The sequence below is a fragment of the Lepidochelys kempii genome, chromosome 11 (genome assembly GCF_965140285.1).
Source record: "Lepidochelys kempii isolate rLepKem1 chromosome 11, rLepKem1.hap1, whole genome shotgun sequence".
Lineage (NCBI taxonomy): Eukaryota > Metazoa > Chordata > Testudines > Cheloniidae > Lepidochelys > Lepidochelys kempii.
The window spans coordinates 56,163,710-56,183,846 of record NC_136390.1 but is presented as its reverse complement, the minus strand read 5'-3'; the positions used below and the strand labels follow the sequence as shown (position 1 = coordinate 56,183,846).

Here is a 20,137-nt window from a genome sequence, read left to right as displayed (position 1 = left end):
TGTAAAATCAGAACATTTGGGAAAAACTGAAAGTACTTTGCAAGAGTTTTTGGTTTAGAATAAAGGCAATTTTCCATCAAAAAAGTTTTTAATGAAAATTTGTGACCACTAGTTTATTATCATAATTGGATTAAGTGGTGTCAAGGGGGGCACGTGACAAAAGCCCACAGGGAAATATAAAAAAGGTGATCTTAACAGAGGTTTAGATGTTGTGGGGAGACATGAAAAACAGTAGGGTCATAGATTTCAGAGTAGCAACCGTGTTAATCTGTATTCGCAAAAATAAAAGGGGTACTTGTGGCACCTTAGACACTAACAAATTTTTGGCTTATGCTCAAATAAATTGGTTAGTCTCTAAGGTGCCACAAGTACTCCTTTTCTTAGTAGGGTCATAAGAGCAACAAGAGGGAAATCAGTGAGGGAATCAGCTCAATATCTTAGATATCTATACAGACTTGTTTCAGAGTAACAGCCGTGTTAGTCTGTATTCGCAAAAAGAAAAGGAGTACTTGTGGCACCTTAGAGACTAACCAATTTATTTGAGCATAAGCTTTCGTGAGCTACAGCTCACTTCATCGGATGCATACAGTGGAAAATATAGTGGGGAGATTTTATATACACAGAGAACAAGAAATAATTGGTGTTACCATTCAGACTGTAACAAGAGTGATCAGGAAAGGTGAGCTATTACCAGCTGGACAGTCTCTACGTAAAAGAATAAATGGACACAAATCAGACGTCAAGAATTATAACATTCAAAAACCAGTCGGAGAACACTTCAATCTCTTTGGTCACTTGATTACAGACCTAAAGGTTGCAATATTACAACAAGTTTCAGAGTAACAGCTGTGTTAGTCTGTATTCGCAAAAAGAAAAGGAGTACTTGTGGCACCTTAGAGACTAACCAATTCAAATAAATTGGTTAGTCTCTAAGGTGCCACAAGTACTCCTTTTCTTTATACAGACTGGTGATCTGCTAGGTCACCCCAATCCTAGACTGCTGGAGCCAGCCTTACCCTGGTCTGCTGTGAGAACCCCCTATTCCCGGACTGTTCACGCACAGCCTCCAGCTACGCGAGTGAGCACTTTTGGCCAGCCACTGCCTGGATTATGCAACCGAATGACACTAGCCAATATCTCCGGTTCCAGACGCAACCCTAGGAATCTCGGTCTTGCAGTGTCCGGTTATGCCCCCTGGACGTTGCAAGTTTATATGAGTTTGTCAATTTAACAAAGAAATTGATACGTACCAGGCTTCTTATCCCAAGGGGAGTCTCTGACATGCTTCAAACCAAATGCACTGTTTCAGGTAGAATAAACAAACAAATTTATTAACTACAAAAGACATATTTTAAGTGATTACAAGTCAAAGCACAAGACAGATTTGGTCAAATGAAATAAAAGCAAAATGCATTCTAAGCTGATTTTAACACTTTCAGTGTCCTTACAAACTTAGATGGTTCTCACCACAGTCTGGCTGGTTGCCCTTCAGCAAGGCTCTCTGTTTTGATCAGTGCTTCAGTCGCTTGGTGGTGGTGGCTGTAGATGGAGGTGGAAGAGAGAGAGCATGGCAAGTGTCTCTCCCTTTTATCATGTTCTTTCTTCCCTCTTGGCTTTGCTCCTCCTTCAGAGTCAGGTGAGCATTATCTCATCGTAGTCCCAAACTGACCAAGGCAAGAGGATGGCTCACTTGAAAGTCCAGCAGATTCTTTGTTGCTGCCTAGGCCAATGTCCTTTGTTCCTGTGAGGCTGGGCTGGGTTTGTCCCATACATACCCTGATGAGGTGTGAACTGCCCCCCCTGCTCCTGGAGAGTTTTGCTTGGGCTTGTTTTAAGCCATGAGGACACATTTTCAGGCTCATAACTATATACATGAAATTACAACCTAAAATATTACTATAACAACAATGCTCAGTGCATCATGAGCCTTCCAAAGACACCCGACATGACAAACTTTGCATTGGATACCATACAATCATATTATAAGGATGAACATGGGGGTGCAGGGTGTTCCTTTGAGGTACAGAGCAACACAGAAGGAAGAATAGGAAGAGGCCAGTATGGCTCCATCAGAAGCTCTTTAATAACTGGAAAATCAAAAAGGAATCCTACAAAATGTGGAAACATGGACAAATTGCTAAGGAGCCGTACAAAAGAATAGTACAAACATGTAAGAACAAATCAGAAAGGGTAAAGTACAAAATGAGTTACACCTAGTAAGGACATCAAAGCTAATAATGCATTAGGAGAAAGAGAAGATGAAGGAAAGTGTAGATCAGAGGTGGGCAAACTTTTTGGCCCGAGGGCCACATTGGGGTTACGAAATGGTATGGAGGGCCGGGTAGGGAGGGCTGTGCTTCCACAAACAGCCTGGTTTCTGCCCCCTATCCACCGCCTCCCATTTCCCACCCCCTGACTGCCCCCCTCAGAATCCCCAACCCATCCAACTCCCCCTGCTTCTTGTCCGCTGACCACCTCTCCCGGGACCCCCCATCCCTAACTAACCCTCCAGGACCTATCCAGCCCCCCTGCTCCCTGTCTCCTGACTGCCACTCCGCCCCATCCAACTGTCCCCTGATTGCCCCCCGGGACCTCCTGCCCCTTATTGTATCCCCCCTCCCCTCGCCCCCTTACCATGCTGCTCAGAGCGGCAGGACAGGCTTATTGGAAAGCCTGGGAGGTGGGTGGGTGCAAGCTGCACTGCCCGCATGGTGGCGTGGCACCGGGAGAGGGGCCAGGGGTAGCTTCCCCGGCCAGGAGCTCAGGGGCTGGGCAGGACGGTCCTGGCCCGTGAGAATATTTAGATAGGTTAGATGTATTCAAGTCAGCAAGGCCTGATGAAATTCATCCTACTGTACTTAAGGAACTAACCTCGCTGAAGCAATCTTGGAACTGGTTGCACTTATCTTTGAGAACTGGAAGAAGGGTAAGGTCCCAGAAGACTGGAGAAGAGCAAACTCAGTACATATCTTTAACAAAGGGAACAAAGAGGACCTGGGGAATTATAGACCAGTCAGCCTGACTTTGATACTATGACATTCCCTAGGGTGAAACCTGAACTGCTGTGTCCCCTTACCTTTCCAGCCTGGGATGCCTTTTACACTGCTTTGCTAGTGAACAGCAAACCTCTCCAGGCTTTGATCACTCACAGCTACCAGCATGCAAAGTCACTCCCAGCTGAGTAGACGAATTCTATGCCCAGCCATCCATGAATAGATACAGAGCTGCAACCACATATCCCTCAGTCCTAGCCTTGCCCCCCAGAAATGTGCATCTTGTACTGTTCAGTAGCCCACTGGACCATAGAAGCTCATAAATTAGTCCATCATTCCAATAAAGTGTAATGAATATGTATCAGTCTTGTCTCAAATGGAGGCTTTCCAAACACTTCAATCCAAATATATTGGTTTAGATAAAACAATAAAGTAATTTATTAACTAGAGAAAGATAGATGTTAAGTGATTTACAAGTGATAAGGCATACAAATCATAGTTGGTTACAAAAGAAAAAAAGCTTTCAACAGTCTGTACTGGATGGAAAAAACCTCCAGGCCAGGACCACTCTCCCCTAGTTCAGTGATGCACCTTTGTCTTTCAAGGAATCTTGTTGCCATGAGTAGAGATGGGGGAGGAGGGGTGTCTAGAGCAGGGGTGGGAAAACTACTGTCCGGTGGTGAATATCCAGTTATTCAGATGATGGTCTTCTAGCACCTACCTGGCATGCCAGTGTGCTTTTGTCTTCAAGAAAATGATCTGATAATGTTACCTAGAACTACAGCATGTTTCACTAACAATCATGGCAACATCTCACAATTTTATATGCAGTGATGTTACACATATTTCAGTAGGATAATAATATTCAGCAGATTATGCGTTTTCAAATGAAAGCTCACAAGGCATACTTTGTACACTATGTATCATATCATAAACAGGGGTGAACATGGGGCACAGTGTGTCACAGATACCTGGAAAGTTACTGGAACAAATTGTGAAACAATCAATTAGTAAACCCCTGAAGGAATATATGGTTATAAGGAATAGCCAGCATGGATTTGTCAAGAACAAATCATGTCAAACCAACCTAATTTTCTTCTTTGACAGGATTACTGGTCTAGTGGATAGGGGGGAATCAGTAGATGTGAGATGTATCTAGATTTTAGTAAGGCTTTTTACACAGTCCTGCAAGGCAATTTCATAAGCAGACTAGAGAAATGTGGTCTAGATGAAATTACTGTACGGTGGGTGCACAACTGGTTGAATGACCATGCTCAGAAAGTAATTATCAATGGCTCATTGTCAAACTGAAAGGGCATATATAGTGGGGTCCTGTTTGGGTCAGTTCTGGGTCTAGTGCTATTCAATATTTTCATTAATGATTTGGATAATAGAGTGGGGAGTATGCTTATAAGATTTGTAGATAACACCAAGCTGGGAGGGGTTGCCAGGTCTTAGGAGGACAGGATTAGAATTCAAAATGACCTTGACAAATTGGAGAATTGATCTAAATTCAACAAGATGAAATTCAATAAAGACAAGTAGTACTTTCTACTTAGAAAGGAAAAATCAAATGCACACCTACAAAATGAAGAATAACTAGCTACGTGGTAGTACTGCTGAAAAGGATCTGGGGTTATGGTGGATCACAAATTGAATATGAGTCAATGTGATGCAGCTGAGAAAAAGGCTAATATACTTCTGGAGTGAATTAACAGGAGTGTTGTATGTAAAACATGGGAGCTCATTGTCCCACTCTACTCAGCATTGGTGAAGCCACAGCTGTAGTACTGTATCCAGTTCGGGGCACCACACTTTAGGAAAGATGTGGACAAATTGGAGAGAGTCCAGAGGAAAGCAACAAAAATGATAAAAGGTTTAGAAAACCTGACCTATGAGGAAAGGTTAAAAAAAACTGGGGATGATTTATCTTGGAAAAAAGAAGACTGAGGGGGCACTTCATAAATTTTCAAATATCTTAAGGGCTGTTATAAAGAGGACAGTGAACAATTGTTCTCCATGTCTGGTGAAGGTAGGACAGATAATAATGAGTTTAATCTCTAGCAAGGGAGATGTAGGTTAGATATTAGGAAAAACTTTCTACATATAAGGATAGTTAAGCCCTGGATTGTGGAATCCCCATCATTGGAGGTCTTGAAAAACACGTGTGAGGGATGGTCTAGGTTTACTTGGTCCTTCCACAGCACTGGGGGCTGGATTTGATGACTTTTCGAGGCATAGGTGCTGACTCCGTGGGCACTAAAAGAATAATGGGTGCTCAGCACCCACCAGCAGTCCCGCGAATCAGCTCCTCTCCCTCACCCCCACAGCCCTCCCTCCCACTGGTGGCTCTGCTGATTAGAGCCTCCCCCTCCCTCCCAGCATCTCCCTCCCACCATGATCAGCTGTTCAGTGGCGTGCAGGAGGCATGGGGGAGGAGGGTGGCAGGAAGAGGTGGAGGGAAGGGGCAGGGGCTTGGGGGAAGGGATGGAGTGGGGGCGAGGCCTGGGGCAAAGCAGGAGTTGAGCACCCCTCAGGAACTGTGAAAGTCAGCACCTCTGTTTTGAGGACCCTTACAGCTCTACATTTCTGAGAGTTTGTGATAAACATAAAAGACAGCATAGGGTTGTTTCTGTTATCTTGTGTGCAGAAAGGTATGTTGTGTATATGTTGACAAAATATTATTATGAATGATTGCTGGTATGAAGTGACTCTTTAAGGATATGTTTACAGTACAGCTGGGAGTGTACTTCCCAGCTCTGAGTAGACAGACTTGTGCTAGCTCTGCTTGAGCTAGCATGCTAAAAATATACAATGTGGACATTGTGCCATGGGTGGTAATTTGGCTTGCCACCCAAGCTCAGATCCAGGTGGGCTTTGACTCATGTGGCTAGCCCGAGCCTCTGCCCATGATGCGGCTAGGATTGCCACCTCTCAGGTACAAAAAAACCCCAGGATATCTGGGATGATCCTGAGTCCTTAACACTGCACAGCTGGCATGATGTACTGAGCATCCTTACATATTTCTTGGGACAGCCAGTAGTGTGTACTGAACACCCTGAAAGATTTCCTGGGACAGCTACCTCAAAAAAGGGACAATTCTGGGAAAACCCAGACAGGTGGTAACCCTAGCTGCTGCAGCCACACTGCTATTTTTAGAGGAGCTAGCACAAGTCTGTCTACCCAGGCTCCCAGCTGTATGTATGCTCTCAGCTACAGTGAGGTAATATCTTTTGAAACCATCATCTACAGAGATTAGGGGAAATGAAGTGAGTATATTTGTGAAAATTATTGGACAAAAAACAAAAACAAAATTATAGTGTAAATCATAAGTTTTAGCATGCTTAGAAGTTTAGTATTATTAGTTTAAATATTTATATAATTTATTTTCTTTTTGTTCTTTTTTGTAGCCCAGACCTACTGGGAAAGGAAAATTATTGAAGACGACTGTAAAATTTTTGCCACAGTTGGCTCAGGTAATATTTTTTAAATTTTTTGTTTTAACAACTTTTTATTTTCAAATGTGCAGCAAAGCATGGGAGATCCCACATAGAAAACTGGACCTCATTGCAATGTATACATTGAAAACAACAAGGTTTTACATATATGTACAAGAAGTATTTGGAAAACAATTAAACTAGTTAACTTAGATGAGCAGAAAATATTGAAAAGAATAAAAGATACTGACGAAAGCTATAAAATAAATGTTATAGAAAAATTGGAATATAATTCATTCTAATATCTTGAAGCCTCCACAATCTAGCTGTTTTGAGTGGAAAGGCAACATACAAGTAATCCTTCAAACACTTATGCATCTGCTTAAATTTACTACCATGGGTAATCCCATTAAGTGGGACTACTCACTGCAGTGAAGTTAGCACATGTGTTTTTATAGGATTAGGGCCTAAGTCTCTTTTCAGGCATGTACATTTGTTGCACTCAATGTAAAGTGACAAACAGTTTTGAGATAAATGTTTGCAAAAACCTCTTCCATATTTCAGTGAAATAGGGGACATCTACAGAGCATGAATAATTGGCCGGATTCATCCTTGTATTACTTTAGTTTTATGCCAGTGCTACTTTCTGAAATTGGCTGTTTTCAGACTGGCTTGAAACTGGAATAATGCACTGGTAAGTCAGGCTCAGTGTTTCTAATTCAAAAGATATCAAGATTTTCAAAATGTCTTGTTAGGAATGGATATCTCACAATGTTTATTCAGAATTGGTTTCAAGTAGTTAAATGGGAAATGTAGCCCAGTCATTTTTTAAAGGTTTATTCTAATAAAAAGAGTATACGTGAAAACTCAATTTAATTCTTGCCCCAAATGGAAAAAATGTGGTCCGTTCCCCAGATTAGTCAAACCATCGTATATGCTTGTGGTAAATGTATGTGATACATCGATATGTGGTAATGTGTATGATACGTTTCACGGGATCCACAAAACCATAATGAAAGACAACTTGTATACAATTGTCAGAAATTCTGCATGTATTAAATATCTGGTGTTGGATCTTTTCAAATGTGTCCAGGAGAATAGAAAAAGAAGGCAAAATTCAGGAAAATCTTTTTAAAGAAAATCTTAAGAGACTAGCAAAACTTGGTCACCTGGTAGTGCTTGGTAATTAAATGAAAGATAAAAAAGTTTTTTGGAAATTTGGGAATATTTTAAAGTGGTCATTTAAGACAACAAATTAAATATTGGAGGTGATTCTTAATGCAAGTTTCACCGTATAATTACGACTATATTAAATGAAATTTTAATCACTTTATCTCTTACATTGTTACCTGACATTTTTAACCTTTTGTGTATATTTAATTTTAACATGGAATTTAGGTCATGTTGAGCTTGTTTAAAATAAAACTCTATCACATTTGGATGAAGAAGACCTAAGTAAAGGATTTAATTGAGCCCCAATCTTACTCCTTCAAACAAAAACAAAATTTAAATTTTGAACTTGGGGGAAAAACCTGGATTCAGACAGATGATGGGTAGAAGAGGCATTTATGGATTAACATTTAACCCTGGGTAGGATTTCACAAGAGAGGACATATAAGTTATTTTAATATGCCTGAATAAGAAAGGGAAACTTAATAGGGCAAAAAAACTGAGATATATTTGGAAGTTAATTCTGCTTCTGTATATGAAAACTGCCAGATATCACTGTACAATAGCTCTGATTTAGTCTTTGGCATGTCTTTGTAGACTAAAAAGTTACAAAGATTCAAGATCCTCTCCCTCAATTTTCTGACAGCCTAAAATTGCAAAGGTAGTACAGAATCGTATCTCTGCCTGAGGGGTGCCAATGAGGTATAGGTATGTGTAACAGGGCAGGTTCCTTTCCCATCTTGGAGTTCCTCACAAACTGTCTTGGATACCTCTTCATTGTCAACATCATTGTGAGTTTTTGTTTGTGTTTGCCACCATCACATCCCCATGCAGCTCTTCTACCTGGAGCATCCTTCAATCCTCAGCCCTTTCTCCAGGGAAAAGAAAGGGACTCTGGCTAGGAAGATTTCTGTCTCCTTTTTTACTTCCTTCTTGTGCTTTTTAACTACCTTCTCAGCTGATGGGATAATTAACCCCTTAGTCATCAGCCGACAGTCTGATTAGGTAGTTAAGTCTTCTTCCCTTCCATCAGGGCTTGTGGGGAATTAGGTGTTGGCTATCAGTTCTCTGTCACAGTATGTTTACGCTGTCTGAGAGATGTGATTCCCAGCACAGGTAGACTGATTCGTACTAGCTCACTCAGCTGGCATGCTAAAAATAACAGTGTGGCCATTACAGCACAGGTAGAGGCTTGGGCTACCCTCCTGAGTCCAAGCCCATCATACTCCCTGGCTCCAAGCTTGGGCAGCTAGCCTGAACCACTGCCCATGCTGCAGTGTCCATAATGCTATTGTTATGGTGCTAACTCAAGGTGAGCCAGTGCATCTGTTGATCTGCACTGGGAATCACACCTCCCAGTTGCAGTGTAAACAGTCACTAATAAGATTTCTTAATTTTTGCATATTGCTGCCCCTTGAAAAGATAAAGGCAATGCTTTTGAGTAATTGTGAGGGCAGTGTAGTTAAGGCTGAGAAGCCATTTCCTTTACAAACATATTTCCAGGGACATTGGCCTGGGAATAATAATAACAAAAAAATTCTAGGATGACGGAGCTGTTTAAATAAGTTACACTTGAGAAAGATAGTACTGGATTCTTGTAAGCAGTGTGAGATTTGCTAAGCTACTGATGGCTGAATATTGTACCTTATGTTATCTTGCCATGCAGTTAGGACCCCCAAAATGGGCAAGAACCAGGAAGAGAAGCCTTTTCTTTGTGTTAAAAAAACAACAAAACAAAAACATTGAAGGGGATAGGTATCCTGGATCCCAAATACTATTTTTTTGGCAGCAGCAGTTACATAAATTGATTGTAGATTTCACCTGGGAGAAACTGTTGATATCTACGGTACTCAACCAGAAAAAGATTTTATTAAACCTCTTTCCCCCCCTGTTTTCTTACCTTTTGCTTTTTTTTCCATATTGCTCTCATCTTCATAAATGTCTGGGGTCTGTCGTAGTAGTAAGTATATACTGTTAACTTACTCCAAAAATTACTAATAATTTATAATAGGCATAAACATAATATTTTATTCTGGGGTTCTGAGTGATTATCTCCTGTATTTAAAGAAAAATAGAGAATTTGGTTTATTTTTGTGTTGCTTTGTTACTATTATTGTATGTTATGCGGCTGCTGTTTTCTTTTGTAATGTACTGTGTTTTTAAGTGTGTGTCAAAGACATGTAGCTGTCTCTTGCTATTGTTATTTTATAAAGCTAAAGAATAAAATATTTATTTCAGGTAAGCTCTAAGCCACAATGGCAGCAAGCTTCTCCTTCATTTCATCTGAGAAAAGAACAGAAAGATGATGAGCCAGATCAGTTTGTTTTCAAAAATGAGCTTTCACCTGGTAAGATTACCACTCAGTATTTAATGAACAACAAAAAATTGAGGAAAAAATAGTGTAAAATTGAGTTAATACAAGATTATAGAGTTAGGAGAATAGAATTTTATTCCCAGATTGCCACAGTCTTCCTATATGATCTCAGGCAAGTCACAATCTTTATGTGCCTCATTTTTTTCCTTTGTAAAATGGGTACAATGATACTTACCTATCTTACAAACATAGTGCAGGTAAATGCATTAATGTTTGTAAAGTGCCATAATCGCCTTGGATGAAGAATGCCGTAGAAGTGCAAAATATTGTTTATTATTTTATTAATATTTTTAGGGCTGGAAAAGTGACTTGCCTGTTTAGTTCAACATTGTTCATTTAATATTTTCTTTATCAGAAAATAAATAGTTCCAGCTGCTAGCATAAGATTGTACATTACCGAAAAGCCATTAGTTTAGGAAATGGAATGTTTGCCATAACTAGTCAAACAGCAAAGAGAAGCCTTAGAATATTTGCATATTTTAATATACTTCACTTAAAAGATTGTATTGAGATCTAGTATAAAAAGAGTTTATACAATGATGTAAGTTTCCAAAAGTCAGATTCATTTTTAGTATATCTGAATATTAGAAATCCTTAATTGTAATTCTTCATACTGTTTTTTCTTATCAAGTAGCCTTTGAACCAGAATATTTGCTTTAAAAATTGAATTTTTAGTGTTGTACAAAATAGTTTAACTTAGTCTCTCCAACTTTTCATATTAGTAAATTATGGAACCAGTCTTACTTTTATTGAAGGAAATGGAAGAACTGTTATTGACTTCAGTGGTGCAGAATTGTGTTGTTTGATTTTTTTTAATGTAAAAATCAGCACAGTAGTCAGTAAAATGCTGCATATAGTCAATGGATGAAATCTGGGCCCCAGTGAGATCACTGGCAAAACTCCAGTTGACATCAGTGGAGCCAGAATTTCACCCAAAATCTACAAAAGAAATATAGTTAGAATATAGCTTTACTTTAGCAGTTAACAGAAACGGGATTCTGTATTTATGATAAAAAACCCAAACAAACCACAGGTCAAGAATAGTTGGACCTATTCACAGGAAATAAAATTAAGAAATATTTTAAAATAGTAACTTTACAGATCTAGAAATAGATTTTATAGAAATATTCTTTAACAGTTGTACAGTACAAGCAGGTATTAGTTTTGTTTCATTAATTTTGCTGCAAATGATGTAGGGTGTGATCCTGAAGGATGCTGAGAAATCTCAACTTTCATTGAAATAAATGTGAGTTGAGAACTCTCAAAACCTTTAGAAGGTACTCAGGATATTGCAGGTTTGGGCTCATAGTTTGCAACTTGAATATATATATTTCATGGAAGGAGAATATTTGGAGGAGAGGAATAAGAGACGCAAGATACAGGACTCTGCAGTTAATGAACCAGTTGCTGGAACATCAACTTCTAAAGCGCGGAGCAGCTATCATCCAAAAAAAGATCGTGAAAATTTTAGAAGTACTCTTGTTAACATCATCATGTGAGTTTTCTTGTGTTTGTATAAATGCATTTTTCCTTTTCAAAGGTGAAATGAAATTTTTAAAAATGTTAATATAACAAAAAGTTTAAGATTGCAAGACAATAACAGATTATGCATATGAATGCAAAAAATGACCCCAGTTTAAGAAATAAAAACTACCAGATAAGATACTCTTCTCTATACTTCTGTTGATTCCTCTAAAATTGGGAGTATATACGAGTAATTTATGAACTGCGCAGACTGGGATTTAACCATATTATTCTTTTGGGGAAAGAAAGGGCAGGTATTAGAATTTGGATTAAGAGTAGATTTGGTAGCTGGAGTTTATTAGGCGATCAAAATCTTTTAAGATTTGTGTTGGATTCAGCAGGGAATATGTGATGGATTCAGGCTGCTTATTAGTTTTTCAGAAAGTGCTTGTTCATTCCTATTTGAAACATTGTTTCAAGTGTGATGAAATTACCCAGAAATGCTCATCCTGACATTTTTTAAATCTCATGTGACACTTTTTAAGCATAATTATCAGCTAAGCTCCACTGTAGTTTCATAACTTGGACAGAAAGCTGTGATTGTGGACACTGATATTATTAAGACAATGAGGAGTCCGGTGGCACTCCATACATCTGAAGAAGTGGGTTTTTTACCCACGAAAGCTTATGCCCAAATAAATCTGTTAGCCTTTAAGGTGCCACCGGACTCCTCATTGTTTTTGTGGATCCAGACTAACATGGCTACCCCTCTGATACTGGTATTATTAAACTGCATTTAGAATATTCCCAGTTGACTCACTGAAGTCACACTTATTATTTTATAATACAGCAAGGAGTGATATCCTGGAAAATTTCTGTATATCAGCGGTTCGTGAATCTGGAAGATATTTAAATTTGTTTTGTCACTTTTAACCTCTAATGAGAAATGATTTTCCAAAAAGAGATAATTGCTAAATTAGTTCACTGTAAGGATGTGTCACTATAATTAAAATGGATCTTTAAAATATTTTAAAGTTATTTTAAAATCATAGTAAGATACCCTGAAGCTTGTGCTACTCCAAAATATTTTCCTTCTTGTGTAAATACATCAACCTTTACAATGCCCTGAAGATGTTTATAAAAAACATGTTTTGTGTTTTGTTTCTTAAATATTTAGCAGTTTGGAGAGAGTTTCTTGGGGCATTGACCATCTTTTTATCTGGCTGCACAGATGCAGAAGTGCCCACAGCATGACTGAAAATATTTTATTGCCATAAATGAACCATAATATGGTAAACTGTGGAATAAAACTATTCTTCTGATAAACCATTCCCCAAAAGAACTGGTTTGATAAATCCTGTTACTTAACATAATCTGGAAATTTTGTAAACTAAATATATTATAAATATTAGTTTTTCTAACTGAATATATTCTTCATTATGTGTTCCTGCTGCTAAGGTGAGAATGAGATGGACCATCTGAATACTGGTATGAAAATGTTGACAAATTCAATAAAACAGAAAGCCAGAATCTAATCCCATAGTTTAGCATAAAGCAAACAAACAAACAAAAATGTATGGGTTAGAATTTATTAACTGTGTAAATATAAAAAATATTTGACTAGCGTAGTGCAATTATAATAACAAAGTTGTGTCAATGTTGGATAATGAGGGACATATCTCCTCTTGAGGAGCTTTCTTGTTTTCTTTAATATTGTCAACTGATTGCAATGGATTAATTTGAATAATTTCTTAGAATATATTTAACCTTCTCATAATTATAAGACCATTTTTTCACGAACCATGGGTTTGAGTCTGCCAACTTTACTTACATGAATAGTCCTTGCTAATATGACTAGTCCCTTGATTTGAAAGAAATTACTAAATAAAGATACCTTAACTGAAATTCTAGAAGTATTTCCTGCTTAAATCTTACAATTAGATTTGTTTTCAAAATATGGTCAATAGGCACAACAATTCCCTATGCACATTAAAGGCATAATTGAGAACTACACCTGTGAAACTTTAAAGAAAAGGTATTTAGTAAACTATTCCATTGTCTGGAAAAATATTTGGGTCCATATAGAATTCTTGATTATACTTATGATTCAGGTGGTGGCAGTCATCATTCTGTTGACCACTGCTGAGATATGATATGGTAGCTTTTAGAGATGCCAATACAGTTTGTCTGAAAAACATAGTGCATAGTACTGACACAAGGTGGGTGAGGTAATATCTTTTATTGGACCAACTTCTGTTGGTGAGAGACACAGAGCTGTGAAAGCCCAAAAGTCTCTGTCACCAGCAGAAGCTGGTCCAATAAAAGATAAAAGCTGGTCCAATAAAAGATATTACCTCTAATATCCTGGGACCAGCATGGCTACAACAACACTGCATAATGCATATTATGTCATTTTTGTTTTGTTAGGCAGCAAGACTTTACTCTGGAACAGCCTGTTTCACTAGATGAAACCCAGCCTCCAAGAACGGGTTCTCCTACACCCATAGAGAAAGACATTTTGGTAATTAAGACAGTGTTGTTTGCAATATTATTATAAATGATTGCTTTTTATTTCACTGAAATAGTGAGGAGGTGACTAATATTCTGAATTTATGTGGCAGTAGGCACTTTAATTGACATTAGTTTTATTTTGGCATACAGTACAGAGGTTTTATTGTTGATAATTTAGGGTAACTATTTTTTTAGCAAAAAGAACAAGGAGCACTTGTGGCACCTTAGAGACTAACAAATTTATTTGGGCATAAGCTGTCGTGGGCTAAAACCCACTTCATCAGATGCATGCAGTGGAAAATACAGTGGGAAGATATATATATACAGAGAACATGAAAAAATGGGGGTTTCCATACCAACTCTAATGAGACTAATCAATTAAGGTGGGCTGCTATTAGCAGGAGAAAAAAAACTTTTGTAGTGATAATCAGGATGGCCCATTTCAAACAGTTGACACGAAGGTGTGAGTAACGATAGGGGAGAAATTAGCATGGGGAAATAGTTTTTACTTTGTGTAATGACACATCCACTCCCAGTCTTTATTCAAGCCTAATTTAATGGTGTCCAGTTTGCAAATGAATTCCAGTTCTGCAGTTTCTCGGTGGAGTCTGTTTTTGAAGTTTTTTTGTTGAAGAATTGCAACTTTTAGGTCTGTAATTGAGTGTCCAGGGAGGATGAAGTGTTCTCCGACTGGTTTTTGAATGTTATAATTGTTGACATCTGATTTGTGTCCATTTATTCTTTTACGTAGAGACTGTCCAGTTTGACCAATGTACATGGCAGAGGGGCATTGCTGGCACATGATGGCATATATCACATTGGTAGATGTGCAGGTGAACAAGCCTCTGATAGTGTGGCTGATGTGATTAGGCCCTAAGATGGTATCCCCTGAATAGATATGTGGGCACAGTTGGCAACGGGCTTTGTTGCAAGGATAGGTTCCTGGGTTAGTGGTTCTGTTGTGTGGTATGTGGTTACTGGTGAGTATTTGCTTCAGGTTAGGGGGCTGTCTGTAAGCAAGGACTGGCCTGTCTCCCAAGATCTGTGAGAGTGATGGGTTGTCCTTCAGAATAGGTTGTAGATCCTTGATGATGTGTTGGAGAGGTTTTAGTTGGGGGCTGAAGGTGATGGCTAGTGGCGTTCTGTTATTTTCTGTTGGGCCTGGCCTGTAGTAGGTGACTTCTGGGTACTCTTCTGGCTCTGTCAATCTGTTTCTTCACTTCAGCAGGTGGGTATTGTAATTGTACGAATGCTTGATAGAGATCTTGTAGGTGTTTGTCTCTGTCTGAGGGATTGGAGCAAATGCGGTTGTATCGTAGAGCTTGGCTGTAGCCAATGGATCGTGTGGTGTGATCTGGGTGAAAGCTGGAGGCATGTAGGTAGGAATAGCAGTCAGTAGGTTTCCAGTATAGGGTGGTGTTTATGTGACCATCACTTATTAGCACCATAGTTTCCAGGAATTGGATCTCTTGTGTGGATTGGTCCAGGCTGAGGTTGATGGTGGGATGGAAATTGTGGAAATCATGGTGGAATTCGTCAAGGGCTCCTTTTCCATGGGTCCGGATGATGAAGATGTCATCAAAGTAGTGCAAGTAGAGTAGGGGCATTAGGGGACGAGAGCTGAGGAAGCGTTGTTCTAAGTCAGCCATAAAAATGTTGGCATACTGTGGGGCCATGTGGGTACCCATAGCAGTGCCGCTGGTTTGAAGGTATACATTGTCCCCAAATGTGAAATAGTTATGGGTGAGGAAAAAGTCATCACCTAATTACCATATTACCTAGCTGCTAAAATCTAGATTTTAAAGATCACAGCAAAGAGTTTTATTATGAACAACTTTTGTTATCTGGTGGTTAATTTAGATGGTAAATAATTTTTTTTTAATCTGCTAAAACAGATCTTTGTTTTCTTTCTTCTCCCCTTTAATGATTGGCATTTTAAATAGAGTCCAACAGCTTTTTTTCCCTGTCATGTTGGTAAATTATATTCCTCAGTAACTGTCTCTCAAGCTTTCAGACTAAAAACTAAGCAAATATCACTATTAAACAAAATACATTAGTGTCTCATTTTGCATACATATTTTAAGTCCTAATAACACAAAGAGTCTTGAAGATACAAAACAATAAAAATCTAATTAGGCTTTGTCTACACTATGCAGATTTTAGTGACATGGCTGTGCCGCTAAAAGGCATGCAGTGTAACCACTGTTTGTTGCCAGGCGAGAGCTCTCTCACCGACAAAAAACTTCCACCCCCCAATGAGTGGTGGTATCTTTGTTGGCAGGAGAACGCTCCTGCTGACAAAGCGCTTTTCTCACTGGCCCTTTTCCTTGACAAAACTTTTTGTCTTTCGGGGTGTGTGTTTTTTTTAACACTTCTGAATGACAAAAGTTTTGTTGTTCACTTGCCAGTGTGGACAAAGTCTAAAATTGTACTATCTACGTCCCTGTAGAATTTTGATCATTTGAGGGTCTCTTGGGCAGCATATTATCTGCAGTCTATTGGGCAACTCCTTTTGATGTTGGTGGGTGTTCTTCCATCGAATAAATACACTGTGTGGCTGTTTGAGTGCACTTAATGTAATGTAAAATATCTACTGATGTGTCTGTCAGTCAATGGAATCATTATACCAAAATTCCTTAGGATGCACTCTAAATTATGTCCTTGAAAGTGTGTCCTATGATATAATGTTTATAAATGTTCTTAAGAAGTCCTTATTGATGGGTCATTAAACCAATGCACTACCACAGAATTTAAGAATTATCAGTTTATATACTGCAGGTAGCCTCATCTCACTAATGAATAAAAATAAGGAACAAAACACCTGACATTTGATAAAGCCAACAGGCTAAAAATACAGCTGAAGAATTTGAAAAATGGGCACCCAAAGTTAGATTCTGAGAACCATATTTAGGTACCTAAATAAGCAAACTGATTTTCAAAAGTTCTCAGCATTTCTTAAAATTAGGTCATTTTTAAGATACCTGAATATGAATATAGGAGCTTAACTTTGGGTGTGCATTTTTGAAAATATGTTTAAAGATAACTTTCCAGTTTTATTTTATAAAATTTCTCAAATTGCACATTTTAAAATTATTTCAGTCCAGCTGGACTTCTTGGGATAGTCTTTCCTATCAGTCTGCATTGATCTGTGTTTTCTCCCACTCTATTCCCCCCCACTCTTCTTCCATTGTATGGACTTTATTCGTTCCTCTCACAGAATAACCCTTGTGAAGGGAGAAAATGCTTCCAAAATAGACTGACCTTTAAAGGCCATGCTTAAGGGGTGGCATCATGGGCTTCATACCACACGGAGGCAGAGACTTGATAGGAAAATCTAGGTGTATCCTTACTGATCTTAGGAGCTTCTACAGAGAGGGCTAGGAACAAATTACTGTGGAGCCATTCTACCACTGGTGCCTTTGCCATTTCCACTCCCTGATCCCCTTTCCAAGAAGGATGAAAGTATAAAGCAGTAGTTAATGTTACAAGAAGAATTAACTTACATGGATATCCTGAACATCTAACAGTTTGCTAGAGAAGCATACATTGCAGTAGCTGCTTCTTATTCCTGCTGATCTACTGTAAGCCTAAAATGCTTCTTGACACCCCACAGAATTCTAACCCTCTGATTGTACCGCAGCAGGGTGTCTGCAGAGTGGGTGGAACATTTGGTGGAACTACCATACCTGTCTTCTACAAATTAGGTCTGTTTTCTGCTCGGATTTCTGCTATTTGCCTTTTAATAGGAGCAGAGTGTATAGCACTTTGTCCTTTGTTCCTGCCTTCACTGCTTAGTATCCCTTTTTCCAGCCTCTCTATAATTATACTTTTACTTCACATCTGCAGCCTGATTAGCTTGTCTGTTTTAAAATTTATTAAAAAAATAATTTTATCCTGCTTCATGCCCTGAGGTAGTTTTTGTAATTCAAAATAAAACTGACAAGCCTATTGGACTATGCAGAAACTATGTTAGATGGGGTGGGATCTGAGTTACCCAGGAAAGAATTTTCTGTAGTATCTGGCTGGTGAATCTTGCCCATATGCTCAGGGTTTAGCTGATCGCCATATTTGGAGTCGGGAAGGAATTTTCCTCCAGGGCAGATTGGAAGAGGCCCTGGAGGTTTTTCCGCCTTCCTCTGTAGCATGGGGCACGGATCACTTGCTGGAAGATTCTCTGCTCCTTGAAGTCTTTAAACCACGATTTGAGGACTTCAGTAGCTCAGACATAGGTGAGAGGTTTTTCGCAGGAGTGGGTGGGTGAGATTCTGTGGCCTGCGTTGTGCAGGAGGTCAGGCTAGATGATCATAATGGTCCCTTCTGACCTTATCTATGAATCTATAAATGTTGGTGAAACACACATCTGTGGCTTTCCTTTGAAGATTAAAAACTGCATTTTCCCTTTTTTGCAGCATGGTGAATGGCTTTGAGTTTCACCAGTACTTCCCTTCAGTCTGACCCAGCTGTCTGTGTTTTATTTTGTAGTAGAAAACTATTAATTAGTTCCATCAAAGAGCTCCTAATTTGCTTAACTTTTTAAAGACAAAATGAAACAGCAAGCTAATCAGACCTTACAGATGGACTAGTAAAACCCAAATAAAAAGAAGAAAACATGTACTGGATAGAAAATATATATAATGTAAACCAATTCTTAATACTCCTGAAATGTACTTATGCTTCCATCAAAAGCAGCACTAGCAATGACATCTTTCTCTTTTTGTTATAATGCCAAACTGAGCCAACTTATTTAATGCCTTTATTGTACAGAAATATTACTATTACATTCACCATGGAATTGATACAGAACATGTTGCTCCAATGGAAGACTCTTGGCTGGAGCATGTCTTGGATTTAGTTCCACAGCATCTGAAAGTACTCAGCGAAAGTATATATTTACTGTCTGATGAAATGAAAGAAGACTATCTTCTGAGTGTAAAGAAAGCTATAGGTAAATTGATGATGATGATATCTGTTCTTTTTAGTTATATATTTCAATAACTCAGAATATTCATATAAGTTCATTGTGAATACCATCCTTAAATAAATTAGAAGTTTGTAGGTGACTGAGATGTTGGATACATATTTTTAATAGGAAAGTTCTACAGGATTTCATATTTTTTTCCTTTAAGGGAGAAATATGGCATCATTCAATACTTTTGCTGTTTCATAAAAATTGCTTTTATTTTGTAAATCTCACTTAAATAAAATTTTGAATTACATACCCTGTGCAGTTACACCCATGCATCAGCATTCACTTCACTGGGGTTGCCCAACTGTTTGGATCCATTAGTCTAGTGTTGTTTTTCCTTTGCTAAGCATATTTATGTTTTGGCTTTTTTTATACTTTCTTTTAGTTGACTTTGTTTTAAGAGATCCCAGGGGAAAAGATGAAGACAAGAAGGAAGCTTTTCTTCCACCTCATCGTGCAGAGTAAGAAAACATATTCCTTCAAGAACACTGACTAGACAACAGTAGGAGAGAATACTGTATGTAGGGCAACCTTATTAGAGAAAGGCAATTGATCCAAACTGGAGCATGTTAATTATCACTAAAAAGAAATATTTAGTTATTTGTTGCATAACCTCATATAGTTGCATATTAAAGCACTGAAAAATGTGGTTAGTCTGACAAACTTTTGAGAACAAGTTTTCTGTTGGAGCATTTAACATTTATAGATTATAAGGTTGGATGTAGTTCCACAGCAAGGGATCATAAGATAACTGGTCACATCCTCAGCTGATGTAAATTGACATTGCTTTTTAGTGCACAGTCTGCATGGATTTCAGTGTAGCTATGCCAATTTACAATGGCTAAGGATCCATCTTGGTAAGTTTTAGTCCAAGTATACAATATATAGCAACAGTAATTAAACACTTTCTTTCCTCTCAAAACAATTCAACAATGTGTACACTTCTTAAACTTTCAGTCATATTACAAAGCACTCATTGAGAAGCAAACAAATAATATATTTAACATTTAGGAATTGGCATGTAGAAATTATCAGATAAGCCTCTACCAACATAGCTAAAGGAGAATATCAGTTGGCAAGCAGGCAAAAGAAAGGTGAAAGATAAATGATCCAATTCTAGAATGTGTTGGATCGTTTATGCTGCTCTTCACCAAGCAGATCAAATTTCCGCTTATGTGACATTGATTTCAGTGCTACAATGACTGTTAGCTGATCTTACACT

The 20,137-nt window shown here is 38.4% G+C and overlaps 1 protein-coding gene across 8 annotated transcripts in view; it reads left to right on the top strand.

Moving 5' to 3' along the window:
- Positions 1–20,137, top strand: part of DNAH7 (dynein axonemal heavy chain 7) — a 270,148-nt gene that overhangs the window by 5,387 nt on the left and 244,624 nt on the right. For 6 of the 8 annotated variants that reach the window (XR_012154342.1, XM_073306230.1, XM_073306228.1 and 3 more), the window contains exons 2-7: positions 6,404–6,469; positions 9,839–9,947; positions 11,316–11,469; positions 13,866–13,959; positions 18,714–18,894; positions 19,301–19,376. Coding sequence is in view for 6 of the 8 variants with exons in the window: in XM_073306230.1 (XP_073162331.1) it covers positions 6,404–6,469; positions 9,839–9,947; positions 11,316–11,469; positions 13,866–13,959; positions 18,714–18,894; positions 19,301–19,376 (680 nt within the window). In the remaining 2 variants the exon portion in view is untranslated. Of the gene's footprint in view, positions 1–6,403; positions 6,470–9,838; positions 9,948–11,315; positions 11,470–13,865; positions 13,960–18,713; positions 18,895–19,300; positions 19,377–20,137 lie in introns of those variants that run through there. The other 2 variants (XM_073306229.1, XM_073306232.1) reach the window with 2 other exon arrangements.